The 22,004-nt window shown below is 48.7% G+C and overlaps 1 protein-coding gene and 1 non-coding gene across 3 annotated transcripts; one reads left to right on the top strand and one right to left on the bottom strand.

Annotated features, from left to right (window-relative positions):
- Positions 1 to 753: 753 nt before the first annotated feature.
- Positions 754 to 21,965, bottom strand: Ggt5 (gamma-glutamyltransferase 5). 2 transcript variants are annotated; one of them, XM_041647524.1, is made up of 12 exons: positions 21,587 to 21,965; positions 11,800 to 11,930; positions 11,475 to 11,570; positions 10,789 to 10,984; positions 10,135 to 10,292; positions 9,460 to 9,606; positions 6,881 to 7,017; positions 6,367 to 6,557; positions 5,832 to 5,938; positions 5,574 to 5,692; positions 5,316 to 5,426; positions 754 to 2,259 (listed from the first exon to the last, which is right to left on the bottom strand). In XM_041647524.1, exons 1-12 carry the CDS (start codon positions 21,757 to 21,759, stop codon positions 2,113 to 2,115), a joined length of 1,713 nt encoding a protein of 570 aa, XP_041503458.1. In that variant the 5' UTR covers positions 21,760 to 21,965; the 3' UTR covers positions 754 to 2,112. The 2 variants fall into 2 exon arrangements, with proteins under 2 accessions (XP_041503458.1, XP_041503459.1); XM_041647525.1 differs by lacking the exons at positions 10,135 to 10,292; positions 11,475 to 11,570; positions 11,800 to 11,930; positions 21,587 to 21,965 and having other exon boundaries at positions 10,789 to 10,829.
- On the top strand, positions 3,048 to 3,149 carry LOC121445396. Its single transcript, XR_005973923.1, has one exon. It is a non-coding gene; the product is annotated as a U6 spliceosomal RNA (small nuclear RNA).
- Positions 21,966 to 22,004: the final 39 nt, after the last annotated feature.

Here is a 22,004-nt window from a genome sequence, read left to right as displayed (position 1 = left end):
AATAGTGTGCTTGCTCTCTCTTCCAGCTGCTGGATTCGGTTCCTCTTCCCTGTTTGTCCAGAGGACTGTGATCTGTGAGTCTACCCCTAAATAAATAACCCTTTATTATACTTAATTCTGAGCTAGTGTTGGATTATTTTGTAACTTCCATCATCACAGATGTAGCAGGAGATAGACATGCACATGGAGGGGCAAGATGAAGAAGCTTGAAGCATGCCGTCATAAAATCAGGAATGATCCTGTAGCTAGGCACAGAAGTGCATGCCCAGAGAGAAGCTGTGGTCAGGAGGGAGTAGAGAATTTTATGGTCTCAACTCAAGGGACGGGAGTCCATACCTTACCACAATGCCACGGTGAAGATGAAGAAAATCTGATTGTAATCAGGAACACCAAAAGATCCCAACCGTATCTCACTGAACCTTCCATGAGCTTCCAGCTCTTGACTCTACAAGCAGCTGATGCAAACACGGCTTCGTTTTATATAAAGGATGTGAGCATCCACAGACTTGAGTCTTCTTTCGGGAGGTCCTGGAACCAATCTTCTACCCATCGTGAGGAGTGACCCTATCGTCTTTGAAGAAACCCGAGCAAGTCACCTAACTCCTTCCACCATATGACAGACCATCTGAGAGGAAATGAGCCCTCTCCAAACACCGAACCTGCCGCCACCTTTATCTCAGACTGCCTGGTTTTCAGAGTTATGAGTCATCAATTTTGCTTTTAATTTTTAAACTTAGATTTATTCACTTAATTTTATGTGTGAGTGTTCTGCCTGCATGTATTCTTGGTGCTTATAGAGATCAGAAATGATCATCAGATCCCTAGAAACTGGAGTTACAGATGGTGATGAACCATCATGTGGGTGCTGGGAGTTAAAACCTAGGTCCTAGCAAAAAGAGTTTTGTTTTTTCAAAAAGAGCTTTTTAACCGTTGAAGCAGAGTGATGGATTTCTTTAAGATGCATGTGTAAGTCATGCAGGTTGTTGTGGCACCCTGGATTTACTAAAGCAACTCCTGCAGATACTTGGGGTGACCCAGAAATGCCTGATGCTCCCAGGAGTGTGATACAAGATGCTTAGGTTCCTCTAGGAAGTCCTTCATAACAGGCACCCTACTGGATAGTCTGCAGAGTTTCCCACTCATCCAAAGCAGTACTGCTCAACCAGGGATGTATAACCCTGTCCAGAGAGTTGTGCTGCTGTGTCTGCGGGAATATGAGGGATGCTATTGTGCCACGGGTGTGCCATGTAGGGACAGCTCTAAGCAACAAAAAGTCACCTCATCTCACATGTCAGTACTACCAAGAATGAGCCCTAGTCTCGGGAACATGCAATATTAAGACCTGAGCCAGGAGCTGGGCGGTGGTGGCGCACGCCTTTAATCCCAGCACTTGGGAGGCAGAGGCAGGCGGATCTCTGTGAGTTCGAGGCCAGCCTGGTCTACAAGAGCTAGTTCCAGGACAGGAACCAAAAAGCTATGGAGAAACCCTGTCTCAAAAAATCAAAAAAAAAAAAAATTGCTTCAATCGACATTTTCCTGGAGGGGATTAGGGTCTCACGAGAGTTGAGGGAAAGTACTATAAGCCACACTCCTGCCTTCTCACTGGCAGGCAAAATGGGAGGCAGCCACACTGTGAAGCCCCCAGACACACTGTAGCTTGAGCGGGGTAGAGGTGGACGCCCTCCGTTCACTGCCCAGTTCCCCAGTTTTGATGGTGAATGGAGCCATGAAGGACCACAGGAGTGTGAGGTGTATTGTATATCACTGGGCACTGTCTGGGGGTCCCCTAACTGCTGAGAACCACCAAATCAGCCCACAGTATGGCTCCTCTTTAATCCTGGACTGGTAGGCACACCAGTTGGAATATGGGCATGATGCCGAGGGAGGCTAGAAGAGGCAGAGCAGGGTCACCAGAGGTGTTGGGAAGGGACTATGGACAAGTCAGTCCTTCCCTCTCAGTCATTCATCTGTCGAGCTGGTCCCTGTCCTCTGCAGGCCCAGGTTGATCTCGTAGCAAAGGTTCCAGGTCCTGGAGCACTTAGATCTACAGCCTCATCCATCTGAAGCCCAGGACTCATCTAGGGTCAGATCCCACCTCTGGGCAAAGCTCTCTTAGTATCCTGAAGCCTTTCCAGCCTTCCTCTGGTCAGATGCCGCATAGACACAGGGTCCTTCCTGGGACACAGCCTGGACAGAGTTCAGGAAAAAGAGCCGCGGGCTCTGGCTCTGGCCCCGGTCTTGCAGTCCCTTCTTCACCTCCTGAAAAAGAGAGAGAAGCGTTCATGGAGAGGGAGAGGGCAGCTCAAGTCCCCCCATTATGCAAGGGAGTGGCCAGACAAAAAAATAGAAAAACAGACCTGAAAAGGAGGGGCTTGGGGGAAGGGAGCCCCAGGATCCTGGCTAGGGAAAGACTGTGGGCAGGAACTGGTCCTAGAGCATCGAGTTTACAGCTTGGAGATCCCAGAGGGATGTGAGAGGCTGCAGGGACCAGGCAAGGACGGGGCAGCTCAAAGCAACAACCCATCAAGAACAAAGTTCATTCTGTTCATGGGTCTAATTCACTGTGGACCCAGAGGACAAATCTGAGGTGATCTCAGGGCTTCTGTGGAGAAGGTCGTTTTAGAAGATTTGGGTTAGGGAGCTGGAGAGATGGCTCAGAGGTTAAGAGCACTGCCTGCTGTTCCAGAGGTCCTGAGTTCAATTCCCAGCAACCACATGGTAGCTCACAACCATCTGTAACAAGATCTGGTGCCCTCTTCTGGCCTGCAGGCATACATGCAGACAGAATTCTGTATACATAATGAACAAATAAAAAAAAAAAAAGAAGACGACTTGGGTTAAAGGGCCACAATTTTGGAGTCCATAGATACCCTGGGACCTTGAGGAGGACAAAGCACTAGATACTAGGTACCCAGGCCCACCAACCTGAGTAGTACCAAACCATATAGAACCTGGGGGTGCCTATAACTTTATGGCTAATAAGGGGTGTCTAGGAGGACCCAAGGCTGCTGATCCCATTTGTCCAGGGTATGCGTGCACTGCACTGTGCTGGCTTCGGCAGATAGACACTAAATCTGGAACAATACAGAAAGATTAACATGGCCCTCACTCAGGATGACTTGTAAATTCATGAAGCATTTCGTGTGTGTGTGTGTGTGTGTGTGTGTGTGTGTGAATGCATAGATAAACATAAAGGCACACTCACTCCTATATCAAGCCAGGTAGGGGTGCAGGGGCAGGGGATTGTCAATTTGAGATCAGCCTCGGCTACATAGCAAGTCTGAGGCTGGCCTGAGCCAAATTCTGTCTTTAAAGCAAACAAATTTGTTTGTATCCAAGAAAACTAAACCCTGGAGGAAGTAGTGGGGGACACTCAGAACATGGGGCCCTAATTCTCAGGTGTAAGATACTAAATCTGTGAACTTGGAGGTAGAAACTAAAGAAGGGCCTTGCCCGGCAGTTCTGATTTCTAAGATGTTAAGGACTTTATATTCTTGGGGTATGAACCCCCACTACTGCCATTTATCATGTTACAAGGGAGCAAAAATCCTAAAAACTATATTTCTTCAGCCCCACGTCTCCATATGCTGTTCCGGATTAATGGGCCAAGAATTTTGTTCACGGTGACCCGATACTCTACAGATGTCCAGGTGTAACAGCATCTCTGAAGTCCTTATAATCGTTTGCTGCCCAGGTGACATTATGTGACTTGAGCCACTGGCAAGGTGAGATCTGTAGCCACGCCTTGAGGGCTCTTAATTTTTCCGTGTTTCCTCTATGAATTGCCCAGTGACCTTGACATTAGAGGCTGAGGACCTCAGTACTAAAGCCAGAGTTACACTTTCAGTCCTTGGAGGCTCCGTTTCTCAGAATTTAGTGGCCAAACTCCAAGCCCTTCCTCGCCTTGGTGGTGGCTTTTGCTTATGAGGGTCCTTGGAGACTTGAGGTCTCTAAGCCAGGATTGATGGGGTTCACCAGCGAAAGCCTGCATCTGCATAACTGACATTTGAACACTCAGGGTGCTGACAAGCTTGGCTTCACAAGGCTCTGGATTTCATTGTCCCAGCTCCCAGACCTTGTGTCATCTTCCGAATGCTCCAAGAATCTCAGAGTGCCAAGTCTTGAGAATTGATACTCACTGACAATGGATCTTCAGTTAAGAGTCAACGGCCAAGGCTCAAGCAGTACGAGCTTAAAAGAACATGTCTTGGCTCTTACATCCTCTAGACATTAGTTCCTTGGACCCGGTGCTCTGAGAGAACGTCTCAGGTCCCTGGGAGAACCCTGCGCAGATGCTAAAATGCCAAGAATCTGAGTCCAAGGGGTTATGCCTTGAACCTCAGAATCTGAACAAGTTCTCAACACTACAGAGATTGCTCAACTTATAATGGGGTGATGTGCCCCAATAAATCCACCATAATTTGAAAATATTACAAGTCAAAAATGCATGTATATATTTAACATATCTAACCTGACCAGACAGATGACTCAGCACTTAAGGAGCACTTGTTGCTTTTGCAGAGGACCCAGGTTTGGTTCTCAGCCCCTGTTTTAAAACATTTATCTACTCTCCCCCTCCGTGCGTGCGCGCGCGCGCGCGCGCGCACACACACACACACACACACACACGCAGGAGCCTGTGGAGGTCAGAAGAGGGTGTTGGATCTCTTACAGCGTTCACAGAGTGGTCGTGAGCTGCCGTATGGGTGCTGAGAACCACCAAGCAAGTGCTCCTAACCACTGAGCCCGCTCTCCAGCCCCAAAGCTGCTAATCTTTATATGTGCTCCACACAGTGCATCCACTGAGCTTCAGAAAACTCCCAGAAAGCTAATTTTCTGGGTAGGAAGGTGGTAACCAGAGAGTAAAGAGATTTCAGCCACTGGTCATGCTCCAGGGTCTTAGTGGGGAAATCAGATGTTTGGACATAAGGGCAGAAAGACCTCCCATGACCCAGAACAAAATCCCACGGGAAAACTGAGCTCTTTTGTGAATAAACTCTTGACTCTGAGTTTCACCACATGAGGGAAGAAGGCGCCAGGAAGGAGCGGCTAACTGACCACAGTCAGAAAAGCTAGTTTCCTGGAAACGGCGTACACAGAACAAGATTTTGAAGTCCTCAGCCCAGGAGATGCTCAGGCAACAGCCTACTCTCTGACTTGGATGCCATGGGACAGACCTATTGTCTTCCCGTTAAACTTCTCAAGTCTTCATGGCCCTGGAGGTGGAGTGTGTCTCTCTGGCACAGGAAGTTACCGAATTCTTTACAGGGGAGAACAACATGGGTTTCAGGAGGCCGGTGGGACCTCAGCCTCACCTCATTGAACTTGGGTTCATACTCCACATAGCCCTTGCTATTGACGTGTAGGATGGGGGCTGCAATGGCTTCTGTCAGGTCAAAGCCAAGCCACAGCTTATTCATGATGGTCTGAAAGAAATAAGATATTCGTGATGGTCTGAAAGAAATAAGAGGACACAGAGAAGGGACACAGGATATCCCACTGCCACACTCCCATCCCCACCCCAGGGAGTTCACCAGAGAGGCAACATTCTAGCCAGGAATTCTCAGACTTACCTGGACCACAGCAGACACGATGAGTTCCCCACCAGCCCCACCAATCACCAGCTTGGATCCCTGTGCCTTGTTGACCAAGATGGAGGGTACCATGTAAGACGGTGGGCGCTCACCTGGAACTGGGGCCAACAAGCATCACCCACACCCTCTAGGGGTACCACCTACCCCACCTTCATACATTGCTAAGTTAACAGTACTCAGTGATGGGGGTAACTTGCCCAGGGGTTAGTGGCCCACCTACCCTTCTTTCTCTCTTACCAGGTGGAGGAGTGGCAGTGGAACCTGGCCCGTGCCTCCAGCATAAATCCAGGAGCTCGTTGTTAAGGAGGATGCCTGTCCGGGGTGAGTACACCATGGCTCCGAAGCTGCAGATGGGTAAGGTGGGGTCTGAACTTGGGGCCTTGGCTCCCAGCAACACAGGGCTGCAACCTCTGAGGATCCCTTACAAAAGTGCTTCCAGCACACCGGAGCCCAGAACCACTCAGGGACCTCAAAGATCCCCTTTGGCTCCCATCAGGACTCCTTTTTGTGTAAGGCCCAACCCAGACAGGACCGGGCTCAGGGCCACCAAATAATAGCTTTTGTCAGCAAGGACGTCCCTGTGCCAGATCTTTTTTGACAGTGGGAAAAACAAAAGGGAGGTGTTGCCTGCTTAGGGACTAACAAGGAGAGGTCGGAGGGTGTAGACCAAACTGGGTCAAAGGAGACTTTGGAGTCAAGAGCAAAGGAGGAGGAATCTACCCACCTGCCCCTGAGCCCTGTCTGCCCCTGCCCCTCCCCAGGTCCCACACACGGTGTGTTGATGGTACTGGTAGCTGCCACAGCACTGCCGTCCTCTCCCAACACCGACACATGAGAAGTGCCCATCCTGTTGCCCCTGACCCCGATCAGGTTGTAGTGGCTGAGCTGGTGGTCACCGCGGCCGTCGATCTTCTGGCGAATGTGCTGGGCTAGAGCTTCCCCAAGAAGGTTCTGGGAGGTGTTCTGGAGTGAGCAGTCAGATAGCAAATTAATGAGGAGCCAGGCAGGGTCCTCAAAGCAGAGCGTAGGGTGAACTCGTTCCCCCTGGGAGGACCCTTTCTCCAGTCTGTTGTAGAAGGTAATTGAGCCCATGCTAAGGCCAGATCCTACCCACTATAGCTACCACCTCAGAGTCCCTTGCAGCCCTGGGGACTGCTGCCAGGATATCCCTGCCCAGAACTACAAAGAAATTCCTCCACCTTCCCCATGCCAATGCTGCCCCTCCCTCCATGCTGTATTCTAGGAAAGGGTTGGAAGAGGACACCATCGGTCCCAGGGAGCCTTACCTGTATCCCCGGGCGACTATAAGAGTCCCAGAGCCGCCACCTCTGCCCTATTGCGAACTTGAGTGTCTCTACAAGGTGATGGTACATGTTCGCTTTTTCTTCAGGCTGGGCCACCGTCTCTGCCGAGAAGTTGAACCCTTGGGAGGTAGTGGGGGTCCAAGGGGGTTACCTTGTGTAGTGAGGTGAATGTTGGCCCCCCAAAATATATACTCATTTCTTTACCTCTCAGGATCCATGAATATTGATTTATATAGCACAAGAATTACTATCACAGTGTATGGCAAAATATGTTAAGGATTTTGAGAGGCAATATTTACCCTGAATTGTATAGATTAGTAGGTTAGCCCTAAATCTGAGGATCAAGTGTGTCTCTCCCCCCCACTGAGATAGGGTTTTTCTATGTAGCCCTGGCTGTCCTAAAACTCTTTGTTGACCAGGCTAGCCTTAAATTCAGGGTTCTAACTACCTCTGCCTCCTGAGTACATGAACTAAAGGTGTGGGCCACTGCACCAAGCCACGCACATCTTTTTTTGTTTTTGTTTTTCGAGACAGGGTTTCTCTGTGTAGCTTTGGAACCTGTTCTGGAACTCACTCTGTAGACCAAGCTGGCCTTGAACTCACAGAGATCTGCCTGCCTCTGCCTTCCAAGTGCTGGGATTAAAGGAGTGAACCACCACTGCCCAGCACACATTTTTAAATGTACTTTTTAGGTATGAGTACTCTGTCTGCATATATACCTGCAGGCCAGAAGAGGACATCAGATCCCATTTTAGGTGGTTGTGAGCCACCATGTGGTTGCTGGGAATTGTACTCAGGACCTCTGGAAGAGCAGGCAGTGCTCTTAACCTCTGAGCCATCTCTCCAGCCCCCACACTTTATAAGTCAGACACAGAAGAGAAGAGATGTCCCCCTCTTGTGTGTGATCTGACTTTCCACAATCTCAGCTACCTGCAGTCAATCATAGCTTGCAAATATTACATGGAAAGTTCCAGAATAAACAATTCGTCCATTTTAAGTGCCATTCTGTGTAGCATGATTAAATCTTGAGCCATCCTGCTCCATCACACCAAGGACGTGACTCATTCTATTGTCTAATGTAGCCACACTGTATTTGCTGCCTGGCTATTAATCCCTTATTAATACCTGCCCCAGTACTGAGATAGGACATGCTAGACATGAGCTCTACTTCTGAGCAGACCTTAGTAACCCTCTCTACGCTGAAACCAATTGTCACCATATTGAAGGACTTATGCCAAGGTGACCTCTGTTACTGAACAATGAATGGCCCTGGTGCACAACATCTAGGCTTGGTTCTGAGCTTGACACTGTTGGGGAATGGTGAACACTTTAAAAGGCGGGGCCTGGGAGGATGGTGAGTTAGGTCATGTGCTCAGATGGGGCTGTGTTCTCCTTCCCTGTCTTTCATTTCCCAGCAGCCTTGAGAGGGAGTTTTTGCGCTATCACCCATCCCTGCCATAGCATGCTGCCCCACTGCAGGCCCAGAAGCGGTGGGGCCAACCAAACACAGGCAGAAATTACAAACCCATGAGACAAAAGAAACCATTTCTCTTTATAAGTGGGTTTTAATCCCAGATATTTGGCATAGTAACAGAAAGCTAACCAGTGATGGCAATGATGATGATTTGTATAGACCAAAGAGAAATCACTTAGGGCTTCCTGTAGGTGAAAGGATGTGTCTTACTGTCCCTAATTTATAATTAAACTTTTAATCACAAGTGTAGCCATAGGGAAACATGGGGCATGTCGAAGGCTTTGTACCTGTCTGAACTGTTGGGCGCAGAGCCTAGGGTGATGCAGTAAAGGTGAGGAGAGCCAACAGATTCTCCCCAGAGACTCCAGACTGAGCCTGGCCTGTGTATAACCTGCTGTGTGATTTCTGGCTTCTGGAACTGTGAGACCTCAGGCAGGCCCTGCAGGCTGTGGTTCCCTGCGCTGCGTGTCAACCCGGAGCATACACACCTGACATGCAGCTCGCTACCCGCAGGGCCTTCTGCTCCCATGCCCTGAGACTGAGTCACACACGCACTAAGGGAAAGGATGCTATTTCCTTCCTTGCAATCTGGGCCAGTTCCTGAGACAGAGACCAACTGTAAAACTCACTGTCCTGACGTGGATAGCATGCTTCTGTGAATGTAGTGTACGTTGAAAAAGTCAAGGGCCATACGCTATGATGGGATTATGTCATGGGTGTCCCTGAGGGTCCACTGGGATTGGAGCTTTGATCCCCATAGTGTCCGCATTGGGAGGTGGCTGAACCATTAAGAAGGAAGACCTGATAAGACTTTAGGTCACAGGGAGTTTGCTGTTGGGAAGTGTCCCACATGTGACTCTGGTAGTTCTTATAAGAGGGCTCATCTGATGGGGGCCAAGCTTGGCAAGCACTCTCCTATTGAGCTCAACTCCCAGCGATAAACTTTTCTTAATAAGTAGCCGCATCCAGCCTGGTGTTACAATGACAGAAAGCTAATGTGTTCACCAAAGTCAGGGGTGAACCAGGAGGTCAGGCTCCCTGCAGGGCAGAGCCCAAGGACAGAGAGGAGACCTGAGGAAGGGCTTACCTTGCAGCACATTGAGAATGAAGTTAAGAATAGCACCCCCTGCAGGCGGTGGTGGTGAGTACAGGGTGTAGTTTCCCAGGGCCATCTCCAGGGGGGCCACCACTTCAGGCTGGAAGGCAGCCAAATCCTGAACTGTCAGCAGGCTTCCTGGAGAGAGACGGTGAGCTCCAGGTGCAAATGGAGATTGCCAAAGGGCAAGAAAGTTGCGATGCTTCTGGGGGACACCCAAAGGAATTGCTCTTGCCTGCAGTGTGTCTCAGGGACACCCAAAAGAATTCCTCTCGCCAGCAAATGGTGCAGTCCCAAAGGGGACCAGTGCACCCAGTGGTATAGGGCAGAAGGGTAGAGACCAGAGGAAGGCAAGTGGGAAATAGGAAGAGAAAGATGGCCAACTCTGCCACCCAAGCCTGCTACTGCTCCTCTACAGGCAGACATGCCGAAAGCCCTGCCGCTTGAGGTTCTTGACTGCAGAGACCCCAAAGGCTAGCCATGGTTAGGCTGGACTAGATGGGCACCTGGCCTCTCCCGAACCCCAGCAGCACCCTCCTGAATCCCAGAGCACCCAGTCGTCCTGAGGAGCCTGGGGAAAGGTGGGACTTCCACCCCAATGCCCAGAACGTGGTTCTTTCCCTAGCTGGGCTGGGTGATGCGGCGTCAGCGTGGTGCGTGGCTAACCTTCCTTGGCAATGTCCTCCACCAGCACGCGGCCCAGCCTCCCTGTGTATAAGGCCTCTGCACCCTCCATGGCCACTGTCTCCAGGGTGTTGGCCAGGGCAGGCCACGGAAATGGGTCCTGAGATCTCAGGGTTTCAGTCCCATTGAAGAAGAGCTGTCTGGGATGGGGAGGGAGGGGGAGGAGGCAACCTCAGACTGACGCCAGCTCCCAGAGGACACTCACATTCCTCTGGGCTCTAGAGAAATCTTCAGGATTCTTCTGGGGGAACAGCGGCGGCCCCAGCACAGAACCACTAGGGATTGGTTCTCTGGTAACAGCTGGGGCTGGATCACCACCCTCACTCCTGGCCCTGCAACTTTTCTGGTCTATCTGTGTCACCCAGAGTCACTTTGTCACCTACTGGGCAGACCTATCACTGAGGTGGCAGAGGGGTGAGCTGAGGACTGTCTGCCACTCCCAAAGAGAAGCAGAAGGAAGGCAGAGCAGAAGGGATAAGCCGCGCTTAGCCTGAGGAAAGCGTTGGTTACCCTGGCTATAAGGGCCTTGGCACCTCAGGTTCGACCCTCTGGCTGAAGAATGACGAGACACAGCTGTCTGGTGGCTGTGCTCAGGCAGGATGTGAATTTGAGAGCTGCGTTACAGTGCCCACTCACCTCAGGGATGACGAATACAAGAAGGGCCGCAGGAAGTTGTGGCTGAGGTACTGGCTGAGGACAGAGGGCACACGGAAACCCTCTCGGAGCAGAGCGATGGTGGGCTGGAAAAGTTGAGCCCAAGGCAGGCGGCCGTGTCGGCGGTGGGCCTCAGCATAGCCACGGAGCTCCCCAGGAACCCCAATCCACTGGGCCCCTGCGCAATACGCATCCAACCTCAGCCTGGCACAACCCTTTCACACCAACTTGCTCGCCCAGCTTCTGAAGCCCATGCCTGACCACACCGTTCTCGGCATAGACTGCTTGTGGCTCCCCAATGCCTTCCATATAAAGTCCACGTAAGAATACCACCACCAAGGCACCAGGCTACCTGCTGGAGTTTACTCTGCCTTCAAGTAAACTAGACCCAGGATCCCTGTCCCACCAGCCCAGACCCATTGAGCGTCCCAAGATTGGTCTTCCCCTCAGAATACCCCTTTCTTCAGAGTCTCCCCCAAAAGAAGACCTCTAACCCACCACAGGAGATCAGGGGGTCCACAGTTCCCTCATGTCCAGAGGCCATCCCCAATGTCCCAATGTCAGAGTATCACGGCCTGAGTCATACAGACCCTTGGCAGGGGAGTATTCTGGACAGGCCCATACTGGTGTCAGTGAGGTTGTCTAAAGAACCCTTCCAAAGGCCTTACCTGTGCCCAGTGGCTGGGCCTTTGTGCACTGATCTAGCAGGCCCTGGACATGGCTGGCTGGCACTGTCTCCCGAGCATTGATGACTTCCACCTTCCCTGGAGTTGAGGCGGGTGAGAGATGGCTCCAACCTGTTCTAGGTCTTGGTTTCCATCTCTGTTAACCCTTAAAATGCCACCTACCACCAGGGCTCCACACAACAGAGGCAAAGCCAGGGCAAAGAGTACCAGGAGTACCAAGGAAGAAGCATGCAAGAAAGCCCAAGAAATGAGTGCCCCGTGATTAAAGATAAGTCTGTCTCCCCACGGGGAATCACACAGGGCCCACCTGTTGTTGCACTGTAGATAGTGAAGATGACCCCTCCGCCCAGACCCATGCTCTGTGGGTTAACGACACCAGTACAGATCAAGGCAGCGATGGCGGCGTCCGTGGGTGAGCCCTGTTGCTGGAGGATGGCTCTAGGCGACAAGACACAGAATCAGCAATCTGGCATTCCTACCCCATCTCTTCCTTGGCTCATGTGACTGGTGATTACTCGGAAACAGTGACAGGTTGATGGTGTATCTTCTGGCCCCAAACCCCAAGTTAGATGAGAAAACACACTGCCTCCTCAAATCCAGGTACTCCTTAGTCCATCTTCATACCCAATAGATTGCGAAGCAGGAAGGCATTTACACTTCCCTGTACCATATATAAGGTTGTTCTCTGTTTTCAAATGATTCTGCTGTCATCATCCCCTGGAGCATTCCAACTATCTCTGACCCCCACAGGTTCACTATGGTACATGTGCCAACACACACACACATGAATGTATACACACATATACACCCTCACACACACACACATATACACACACACACATATACACACACATGAATGTATACACACATATACACTCACACACACACATGAATGTATACACACACTCACACACACACACGAATGTATACACATATATACACTCACACACACACGAATGTATACACACATATACACTCACACACACACACGAATGTATACACACATATACACTCACACACACACGAATGTATACACACTTATACACTCACACACACATATACACTCACACACACGAATGTATACACACATATACACTCACACACACACACATGAATGTATACACACATATACACTCACACACACACATGAATGTATACACACACTCACACACACACGAATGTATACACACATATACACTCACACACATACACGAATGTATACACACATATACACTCACACACACACAAGCATACACAAACACACATTCGTATTTACTGTGGTGGTTTGAACGAGAATGGCTCCCATAGGCTCATATGTTTGAATAGTTAGTTACCAGGAAGTAGAACTGTCTGAAAGGATTAGAAGTATTAGGAGATGTGGCTTTGTTGGAGGCTTTGAGGTCCAGGCTCTTCCTCTCTGTCTATGCCTAGCACTCCTGCCTCCATTTTCCCTGCCATGATGATAATGGACTAACCCTCTGAAACTGTAAGCAAACCCCCCATTAAATGTTTTCTTTTGTAAGAGTTGCCTTGGTCATGGTGTCTCTTCACAGCAATAGAACAGACACACCCATACACACCTACATACTTTCACACACGTATCACACACATGTACATTCACACACACACACACACACACACACACACACACACCAAACAGGGTAGAGAAAAAGAGAACGTGCAAGAAGTAAATTAAGAGATATAAAAGATAAAGGAAGGTAGAAATCCTGGGACCCTGGAGTTCTGCGATGACAGGAGAGAACAGAGAGGCACTAACACTTCAGAGACAGAACTGAGGCCAAGTGTGGTGTGTGGTGCATACCTTTAATACTGGCACTTGAGCCGGGTGGTAGTGGCGCACGCCTTTAATCCCAGCACTCAGGAGGCAGAGGCAGGCGGATCTCTGTGAGTTTGAGGCCAGCCTGGTCTACAAGAGCTAGTTCCAGGACAGGAACCAAAACCTATGGAGAAACCCTGTCTCGAAAATTCAAAAAAAAAAAAAAATACCTGCACTTGGGAGGGGGAGGTAGACGGAGCTTTGAGTTCTAGGTTAATCTGGTCTCTGTAGTAAGTTCAGGACAGTCAGGGACACACAATGAGAGCCTGTCTAAAAAGCAACAACAATAAACAACAACAACAAAAGCAAAATAAAAAACAAAGCTGTGGATAAAAAACAAACCAAGCCATGGTTTGAAGAGTCACTAAAATGTATCAATTTAAAACTGCTTCTAGCCACAGACACAGACAAAGCTTTTGCTATTGACAATGTGTGTGTGTGTGTATGTGTGCATGTGTGTATGTGTGCATGTGTGTATTTTAGGTAACCTAGGCGAGATTTGAGCTTGTAACCCCCTTGCCTCAGTCTCCCTCAGGTGGGAAAATAGGCCTATGCCACCAGGCCTGGATTTTTTTTCATTTGTGTTGAACTATACTAAAGCTTCTTAAAAGTATTCTTTAAGAACGGGGTCACCTTTCTTGAGTGAGACTTTTTTGTATGACTCTGGGTATATAAATAAAATATTTACTGGTGTAAGTACTGAAGATACTTATTTTAAAACAATTTTTTAGTATCCATTCAATTGCCTTTTTTTTTCTTTAACCTTTTGAGACAGAGTCTCATACAGTTTAGGCTGACATCAGACTGGATATGCAACAAAGATGGCTTCTGATCCCCCTGCCTCTACCTCCAGCATGCTGGAATGACAGGCATGTGTCACCACACCTGTGTTTTCCACTTATTAAAAATAAAAAAACAAACCTGCATATTAATGACATGGATATGCTTGTTTATTTTTGCATAATGAGCTAAACTCCAAATTAATAATTAATTATGTTTCTAGAGAGAGAACATCTTCAGCATTTTTCAGTTGATTGACACCTTGGCTTTATCATCATCAATACTAAGAAAGACATTTGCATAAATATGTAGAATAAGATGGTCAAAGTATATCTAGGGAATTCTCAGAAATTTTTAAAAATTCTCTCATAATCACAAGACAAAATGTATTTAACAATTTTTTTTGAAACTCAAGTCAGCAATTGGAACAATAACTTTTAGAATCAAGCATTTTCACACTATATAATACACTCTAACTTGGCTCCTATATACTGAGGAATGCCGATGAAGAAAAACAGTAAACACCTTTAAAAGCATTATGTTTCTATAAGAGCAGAAGACACAGCACGTATAGTAAAACACGGCAACTCGCAGCACACAACAGCCAGAGTGTAGGCTGCCTAGGGGTTTCTGGCAGCATTCACCTGTGCTTTATGGCAAGCTGATGCACATAATACAAAGCACGCATGCCGCATGTTCAGAACCAGGGCTGCATGTGTGCAACACCAGTGATCTAGGAATACCTCGGATTTAGAATTTACTTAATTTTGAAATAATTTTTGGTCATTCATTCAGAAATCTTTTACAGTTGTCATTTGGGGGATCCTACGCTGAGTTTCCTACCCCATATGGGGTCACAGCTGATGAAGTTGGGCCCTGCAACATCAATATAAAATCTAAAACCCTTAAAACCCAAACGAGGTGTTGGGATGTTTGCCTGTCATCCCAGTACTCAGAGGCTGGAGCAGAATCGCTATGATTTCAAGATAAACTGGGTTGCATAGTGAGTACCAGGCCAACCAGGGCTACCCTGCCCAAATACATCAAAATAAACAAACAAAAACCATTCCAACAAGTAACAACTAAGAACAGGATAAGGCATGGTGGTGCGTTCCTTTAATGGCTGTACTTGGAACTGGGCCATTAAAGATGCCACACACCTTTAATCCCAGCGCTCGGGAGGCAGAGGCAGGCGGATCTCTGTGAGTCTGTGTCCAGCCTGGTCTACAGAGTGAGTTCCAGGACAGTCAGAGCTACACAGAGACACCTGGTCTCAGGGAGAAAAAAAAATCAGCCCTTGGAAGTCCTAGCTGAGTTGGTGTGTTCGATGTTTGAGAGACTCTGTCTCCAAACACAGGATGGAGAATGACAAAATAAGATACCCCGTGCCAGCCTCAGCTTCCATGTGCATCTGCAAACATGCACACACAAATACATGAGCACCTGCATAGAGCACACGCACACACAGACTCATACCTCTGCTTGGCCCATATGGTGAAGAGTGGGAACATGACCTTTTAAGTACCTTTGACTTCTTATTCCAAAGTAAAAATGAAAAGGATGAAAGAAAGAAAACCTTAAAATCTAATAATATATTAAACTAATCACTGTATTAGAAAAATAAATGAACATTTAAATTTTTTTTCACATGATGCTCCATTACATAAGGACATATACTTTTTTGAAAGATTTATTAATTTATTATGTACATAGTGTTCTTCCTACATATATGTTTGAATGACAGAAGAGGACACCAAATCTCATGGCTATAGATAGAAGCCTCCATGTGGTTACTTGGAATTGAACTCAGGACCTATGGAAGAGCAGCCTGTGCTCTTAACTTCTGAACCACCTCTCCAGCCCCACATAAGGACATTTTTATGTTTAGTTGTATGTAATTTATAAGTCATGAACCAAAACAACAGCAACAAATATACTTTGTCTGGTGTAGTAGAGGTAGAATGGCCGCCATAGGTTCATATGTTTGAATACTTTGTCCCTAGATGGTGGAACTATTTAAGAAGGATTAGGAGGCGTGGCCTTGTTGGAGTGGGTATGTCACTGGGGGCCAGGCTCTGAGATTTCAAAAATATTCAGGCCGGGCGGTGGTGGCGCACGCCTTTAATCCCAGCACTCGGGAGGCAGAGGCAGGCGGATCTCTGTGAGTTCAAGACCAGCCTGGTCTACAAGAGCTAGTTCCAGGACAGGCTACAAAACCACAGAGAAACCCTGTCTTGAAAAAAACAAACCAAAAAAAATATTCAGCTTGATTCAGTTTGTGGATCAGGATGTGAGGTCTCAAACGCTGCTCCAGCACCACACTTGCCTGCCAGCTGCTATGCTCTGCATCAGGAGTGTGATGGACTTCTACCCCTCTGAAGCTGTGAGCCCCCAGATAAACTCTTCCTCCTTGAAGTTGCATTGACCGTGATGTTTCATGACAGCAAAGAAAAATAACTAATACATCTAGTCTGCTCGAACATTGAACATCAAATTAATTATTAGCGTTAATACTGTTGTTGAAACAATTCTGAAATTTAGACAAGCAAATAATGAGCTTGTTGTAGATTTCTATATCCATGGCAATGCGTGTGTATGTGCATGCGTGTGTGTGTGTGCACGTGTGTGTGTGTGTGTGTGTGTGTGTGTGTGTGTTGGAAGAACCCTATTGTGGATTTGAACTGGAGCTACCAGGAAGCGTATGGTTCCCAGACATGACTTCTCTAGTTTCTGAATGGAAGCAGCAGCTTTCAGCTTTTACTTCCGAGCACCATCCGCAAACCAGGCACGGAGACTCATGGCTGTAATTCCAGTGCTCAAGAGGCAGAGGCCAGAGAAAAATGCAAATTCAAAGCTGTCTGGTCTGTTTAGTGAATTCTAGGCCAACCAGAATATAAAATAACTGAAATACATATGCATAATTCCTTCATGCATACCATCCTTGATTGACTTCAGGTCTGGTCAATGGAATATGCAAATTGATCTTGAGATGTCCTGAGTTAGTAGACAGGAATGGTCTCCAAGACTGATGAGTGTAGGATGGGGAGATTCCCCCATGTATGAAATGCCTAGTTCCCAACTTGGCAGTCTTGGGTGATCGTGGAATATTTTTGATGTGTCTTAATTACTATTCTATTGATGAGAGGAGACACTATGACCAAGGCAACTCTTATTTAAAAAAAAAAAAGAAGCAGGTAATGGGGGCTTTTACAAGTGACTATCTGAGGTGTTTGTTACTACAAACAGGCAGTGGGCAAACCTGCCGACAGCAGGCCAAATGCATTTCATTTTACAAGTGACTATCTGAGGTGTTTGTTGCGACAATGGAAACCTGACTAACACACGTGTGAAAGAACTTAGCTGTGGGCTGGAGAGGTCGTTCTGTAGTTGAGAGCATTAGCTGTTTTTGCACGGGGCCCAGGTTTGACTTCCAGTACCCGTATGGTGGCTCATGGCCTCCTGTGGTTTCAGTCTCAGGGGATTCAGTGTCTCCATCCTCTGAAGGCACCAGACACACACGTGATACACAGACATACATGCAGCTGCGGCGAACTTCTCGACCAGCGAGAAAGAACAACCACCACACGAGGATTCTTCTCAGATCACGCTTTAATGGAGTGCCCTTGGTTGAGGGAGAGCAGGAAGCGAGGGGCCCCTAGAGCACTAAAGCGGCTTATATAGGGAGTAGGCACACGGGTCGCCCTGTGATTGGCTGCCACCATCAGCTGACACTAGACTGCATCAGGATAGGCCCAAGGACTCTAAACCACTGTGCATGCGGGAAGCAAGGGACACGCAGCTCCCAAAGGCATAGCCAAATATGGAGTTGTTTATTTCCAACAAGACAGGATGTTGGCGCCATCTTGTAATGGCGATCCTGTCCAGCTCCCTGCATGCAGCAAGATACTAATATACATAAAAATAAAACAAATAAATCTAAAAAGTAGAAAATATATAGTTTCTGTCTTAAAGGGACACCGACTGGTCATATTGTGATAATGTGAGCATTAAAAAAAGAAGGAGTTTATGCTAGGAATACAAATACTCACTGTGTTTTAAAGGGAGAGAAATAAGATAAAAAAAAAATATCTAAGGCTGGAGAGATGGCTCAGAGTTAAGAGCACTGGCTGTTCTTCCAGAGGCCCTGAATTCAATTCCCAGCAACCACATGGTGGCTCACACCATCTGTAGTGAGATCTGGCGCCCTCTTCTGGCCCGCAGGCATACATGCAGACATAGCACTGTGTACATAATAAATAAATCTCAAAAAGAAGAAGGAGAAGGAGAAGATCTAATGTACAAGCTAATCTTTAAAAAATGGCAGGAAGAGAGTAGCGGAAGCGCCCCATGCTGTCAGGCGTGAGGCTCACAACTGTAATCCTGGGGCTGACTAAGCCAAGGGGATTGTCCTGATCAACACAGAAAGGGGAGAGGAGAAAAAGAGAGAGAGGGGTGGGTAGGACAGAGACAGAGAGACAGAGATTTTTTTTTCACAGAACAAAAACTTCAGATAAACAGTTACCATACCCAACCATCTAACATAGTTATAGATCTGTTTGCATCTCCTTCCCCAACAGCGGGACCCTGTCCCTCTTGGTTACCATTGTGTCCCCAGGCCATGACAGATTAGAGGTGTTCACCACGTATTATTTTTCCATTCTGGAAATGGAACCCAGAGCCTCATGCGTGTTAAGTAAAGCCGTGCCGCTGAGCCAGACATCCGCCCCTCACATATCTGACATATGACAAACAAAAACATCAGATGTCGCAGGTAAGAGAAGGGCTCATGACCTGCCCACATGTATCTCTAACCCCCAACCACAGGCATGAGCCGGGAGCCTGGGACCATAGTAGTCCTATTCCAGTAGGATTATATTCCTGCTAGCCAGCTGCAAGAGGCAGGTAGCTCGGTGTCCAGAGCCTGACTCTCCTCAGCTGAGAAATGTGATCGCTTTTGTCAGCAGGCGAATGATTCATATCATTTGTCCCCAAGGAACCAGCAGGCTGCTGTCACCACTACTTCCGTGACATGCTCACTCAGACGTGTGTGCACTCACACGGGCATTTGCATGCACGCCTTGTCATGAGCCCGGCGGTCAGAGAAGGCCGTCACTTCCCGGTGAGGTGGCCAGGAATACCGAGACCAAGAAGGACATGGAACAAGTTTCAGGCCAGGAGGACATAAGAGTAGAAACTAAAGCCAAGGCCCTGGAAGGGAGGGACCCGGATAAGAGCCACGCGCTAATCTTCCCTTAGGTCTGGGATGTTGGCTATGTCTGGATCAACCCAGGCAGATGACACTATACAGAGCTACTGAAGAAACATGTCTATTGTGTGTGTGTGGTGGGGGGGGGGGTGAACTTACCTGCATGCTCACAGCCATCCTATGAGGGAGGTACCAGCATAAATGTCACAGATGGGAAACTGAGGCTCACATGGTGCTATAGCTTGGTCTGTGTTACTGCTCTCCTCTGAGGCAAGAATGCAACCCTCAGACACCAGGTGGGCATGAAACAACAGGCTGCACTCCAGATGGGAACCCTCCAGAAACTTGCTCCCCAGAACCCCAAGGGAGCCCTACCTTCTGCAATTTTGGTAAATAAAGCTGAGGTCAATATGTGCCCAGAGCTGGACAGATTGAGGTAAAAGCAGATGGGCAGGGGACTTGAGGAAGACAGCCCCTTCCACAGTCTTCCCACCCTGGCGGGAGCAGCAGCAGCAAAAGTCAGGGGAAAACCCCAGGCCCACTGAGATGGCCCGCCATGACACTGCCCAGGTTCTTCCCCTGGACAGACTTCCTAAATCAAATGAAAAGCTCTTGGCCAGGGGTCACAGCAGCTGGGGCGCCTTTCCGAGGCCTCGCCTGGCTATGGTCCCTGAACTTTTGTTCACAGTAAGTAGTTGGGGCCGGAGGCTCCCTCCCCACTCCTAGGCTCTTAAAACAAGAACAGGAAGCAGAGAGAGTTGTTTGACAAAACACAGGAGGGGAACCCACATCCGCTTTTCATCAGAGAGAGCTTGAGGGAGAGTTTTGGGTGCAAGAGAGTACAGGCCCCATGCTCCTCCAAGCACCAACCGCAGTCCAGCCCTCATGGACCAAGCACTGCTCAGAGAACTTCCTCAGAGAGGGCTGCCTGTCTGGCAGGTTCTCTGTGGGGCCTGAGTATGTGCATGTGCACACACTTTAACCTCATTTACATCTTTGCATTTTGGGAGGATTAAGTAGACAGTGCATCTCATGCACAAAGAAACAGTTGATCTCAACTCCTGCCTCCCTTGGGAACAGCATGTGGAGCAGAAAGGACCGCTTCTACTGATCCGAACGGCTAGTCCCAGCTACTACCAAGTTCAGTGGAGACGTGAAGGAGGAGACAGAAAGTCTGGGAGCTCAGAGGACCAGGTCAGCAGGCTTGGGAGCTACTATGAGCAAGGGAGGCGGGAAAGAAGGGCTAGACAGGTGGATTAAGGGAGGAAGGAAGGAAGGGTGGGTGGATTCAAGAACAGCAAAAGAAAGCATGCGAGGCTGGTGTTTTGGACTGAGCCCACTATTCTCCCTGCTGCAGGCCCCAGCCCTGGGTGTATAAAGCACTTGGGCCCCCACAGTGGGCTACCAGGCTAATATGATGGGAAGGAGGCCCAGATGGCTGGAAGGAAGGAGAGGCTTGCCCAGGTTTAGGGGGCTCAATGTTTAGGGGACCAGAGGTGGCTTCCTGCCACAGTCAGCGTGGTGGGTAGCAGGAGCCTTCATGGGCTGGGTTTCCTGGAAAAAGGTCAGGAAACACCCACTGTGGCTTCTGTCACGCTCTCCTAGTCCACCAACCGTCATCAGCGACTCCACTCACGGAGGCCAGAGTCTACCATAGAGAGGTCCTGGTAGATGTGGCACCGGTCGTGTATGTGTGTGTACATGCATGTGTGCATGAGTGTGGTGAGTGTGTGTACACACGTGTGCACGAGTGCATGTGTACATGCATGTGTGCATGCATATGTCCTTGAGAGTGTTGTGTGTGTACATGCATGTGTGCACAAGCGTGCGTGTGTGCATGTGTATGTGTGTGCTTGTTCTGAAAGACTTGGAGAAGTAGCCCGGCCCTGGGAAGCGTTGTATATGGCAGGAAGGGCAGGACCTCCACATGGAACCCTGTAGCCTGTTACCCAGGCTCCCGGAAAAGAGCCAGTCTTGCTCAGGACAGGCAGGGACAAGGTAGCAGGCCTCATTTAGTTTACCTTTCCAACCAGCACTGTCTAGATGGTCTTCTTGAGCAATAGTGTCACAATACCTTTGCAACGCTGTCCCAAGTCCCCACCTCCCCTATGGACGCACCTACAAGGGCCTTCCACACAAGGGCCCTGGGGTTGCTGTCAGAGGCCAAACACACAGTCAGCGTGGCACTCACGGGTCCCTACCACAGTCACACAGTCTCCAGGAGCAGTCAGCTGCTCAGAGCCACCAAGTTCACACCCAGCACTTACTCACCGTCCAATATCTGAGCAGATCTTGGAGTCAGCGGCGACGGCAGCATGTGCAAAGGCTCCGGGGCCACAAGAGGCACGGTGGTGAGAGAGGGTCACAGCCAACACAACGATGGCCAGACCCAGACCCAGACCTAGCAGGACCAGGCAGACTGTGGCCCTGTGACTCCAGGCCATGGCTCAGAGGTTCAGGAAGAGAGAGGGAGGCAGGTGGGCACAGGGCAATGGACAGAGAAATGAACGGACCGGCAGATGAACAGGAAAGAAAGTATACAGGTAAACTCGAGCAACCAGACAGATGAAAAAAATCAATGGGTACAGAGATAGAGATAAATTATCACACAGGCCTGACAGCTGGCCAGAAAAGATAACAGGCTTACAGCTAGGTGGGCAGGCAGGTTTACAGAGGATCAGCAGGAAGC

Source organism: Microtus oregoni, unplaced genomic scaffold (assembly GCF_018167655.1).
Source record: "Microtus oregoni isolate MIOR12 unplaced genomic scaffold, Mior012 000183F_ref0000375, whole genome shotgun sequence".
Taxonomy (NCBI): Eukaryota; Metazoa; Chordata; class Mammalia; order Rodentia; family Cricetidae; genus Microtus; species Microtus oregoni.
The sequence above is the reverse complement of the archived record's forward strand: the minus strand, read 5'-3'. Positions and strand labels throughout refer to the sequence as shown.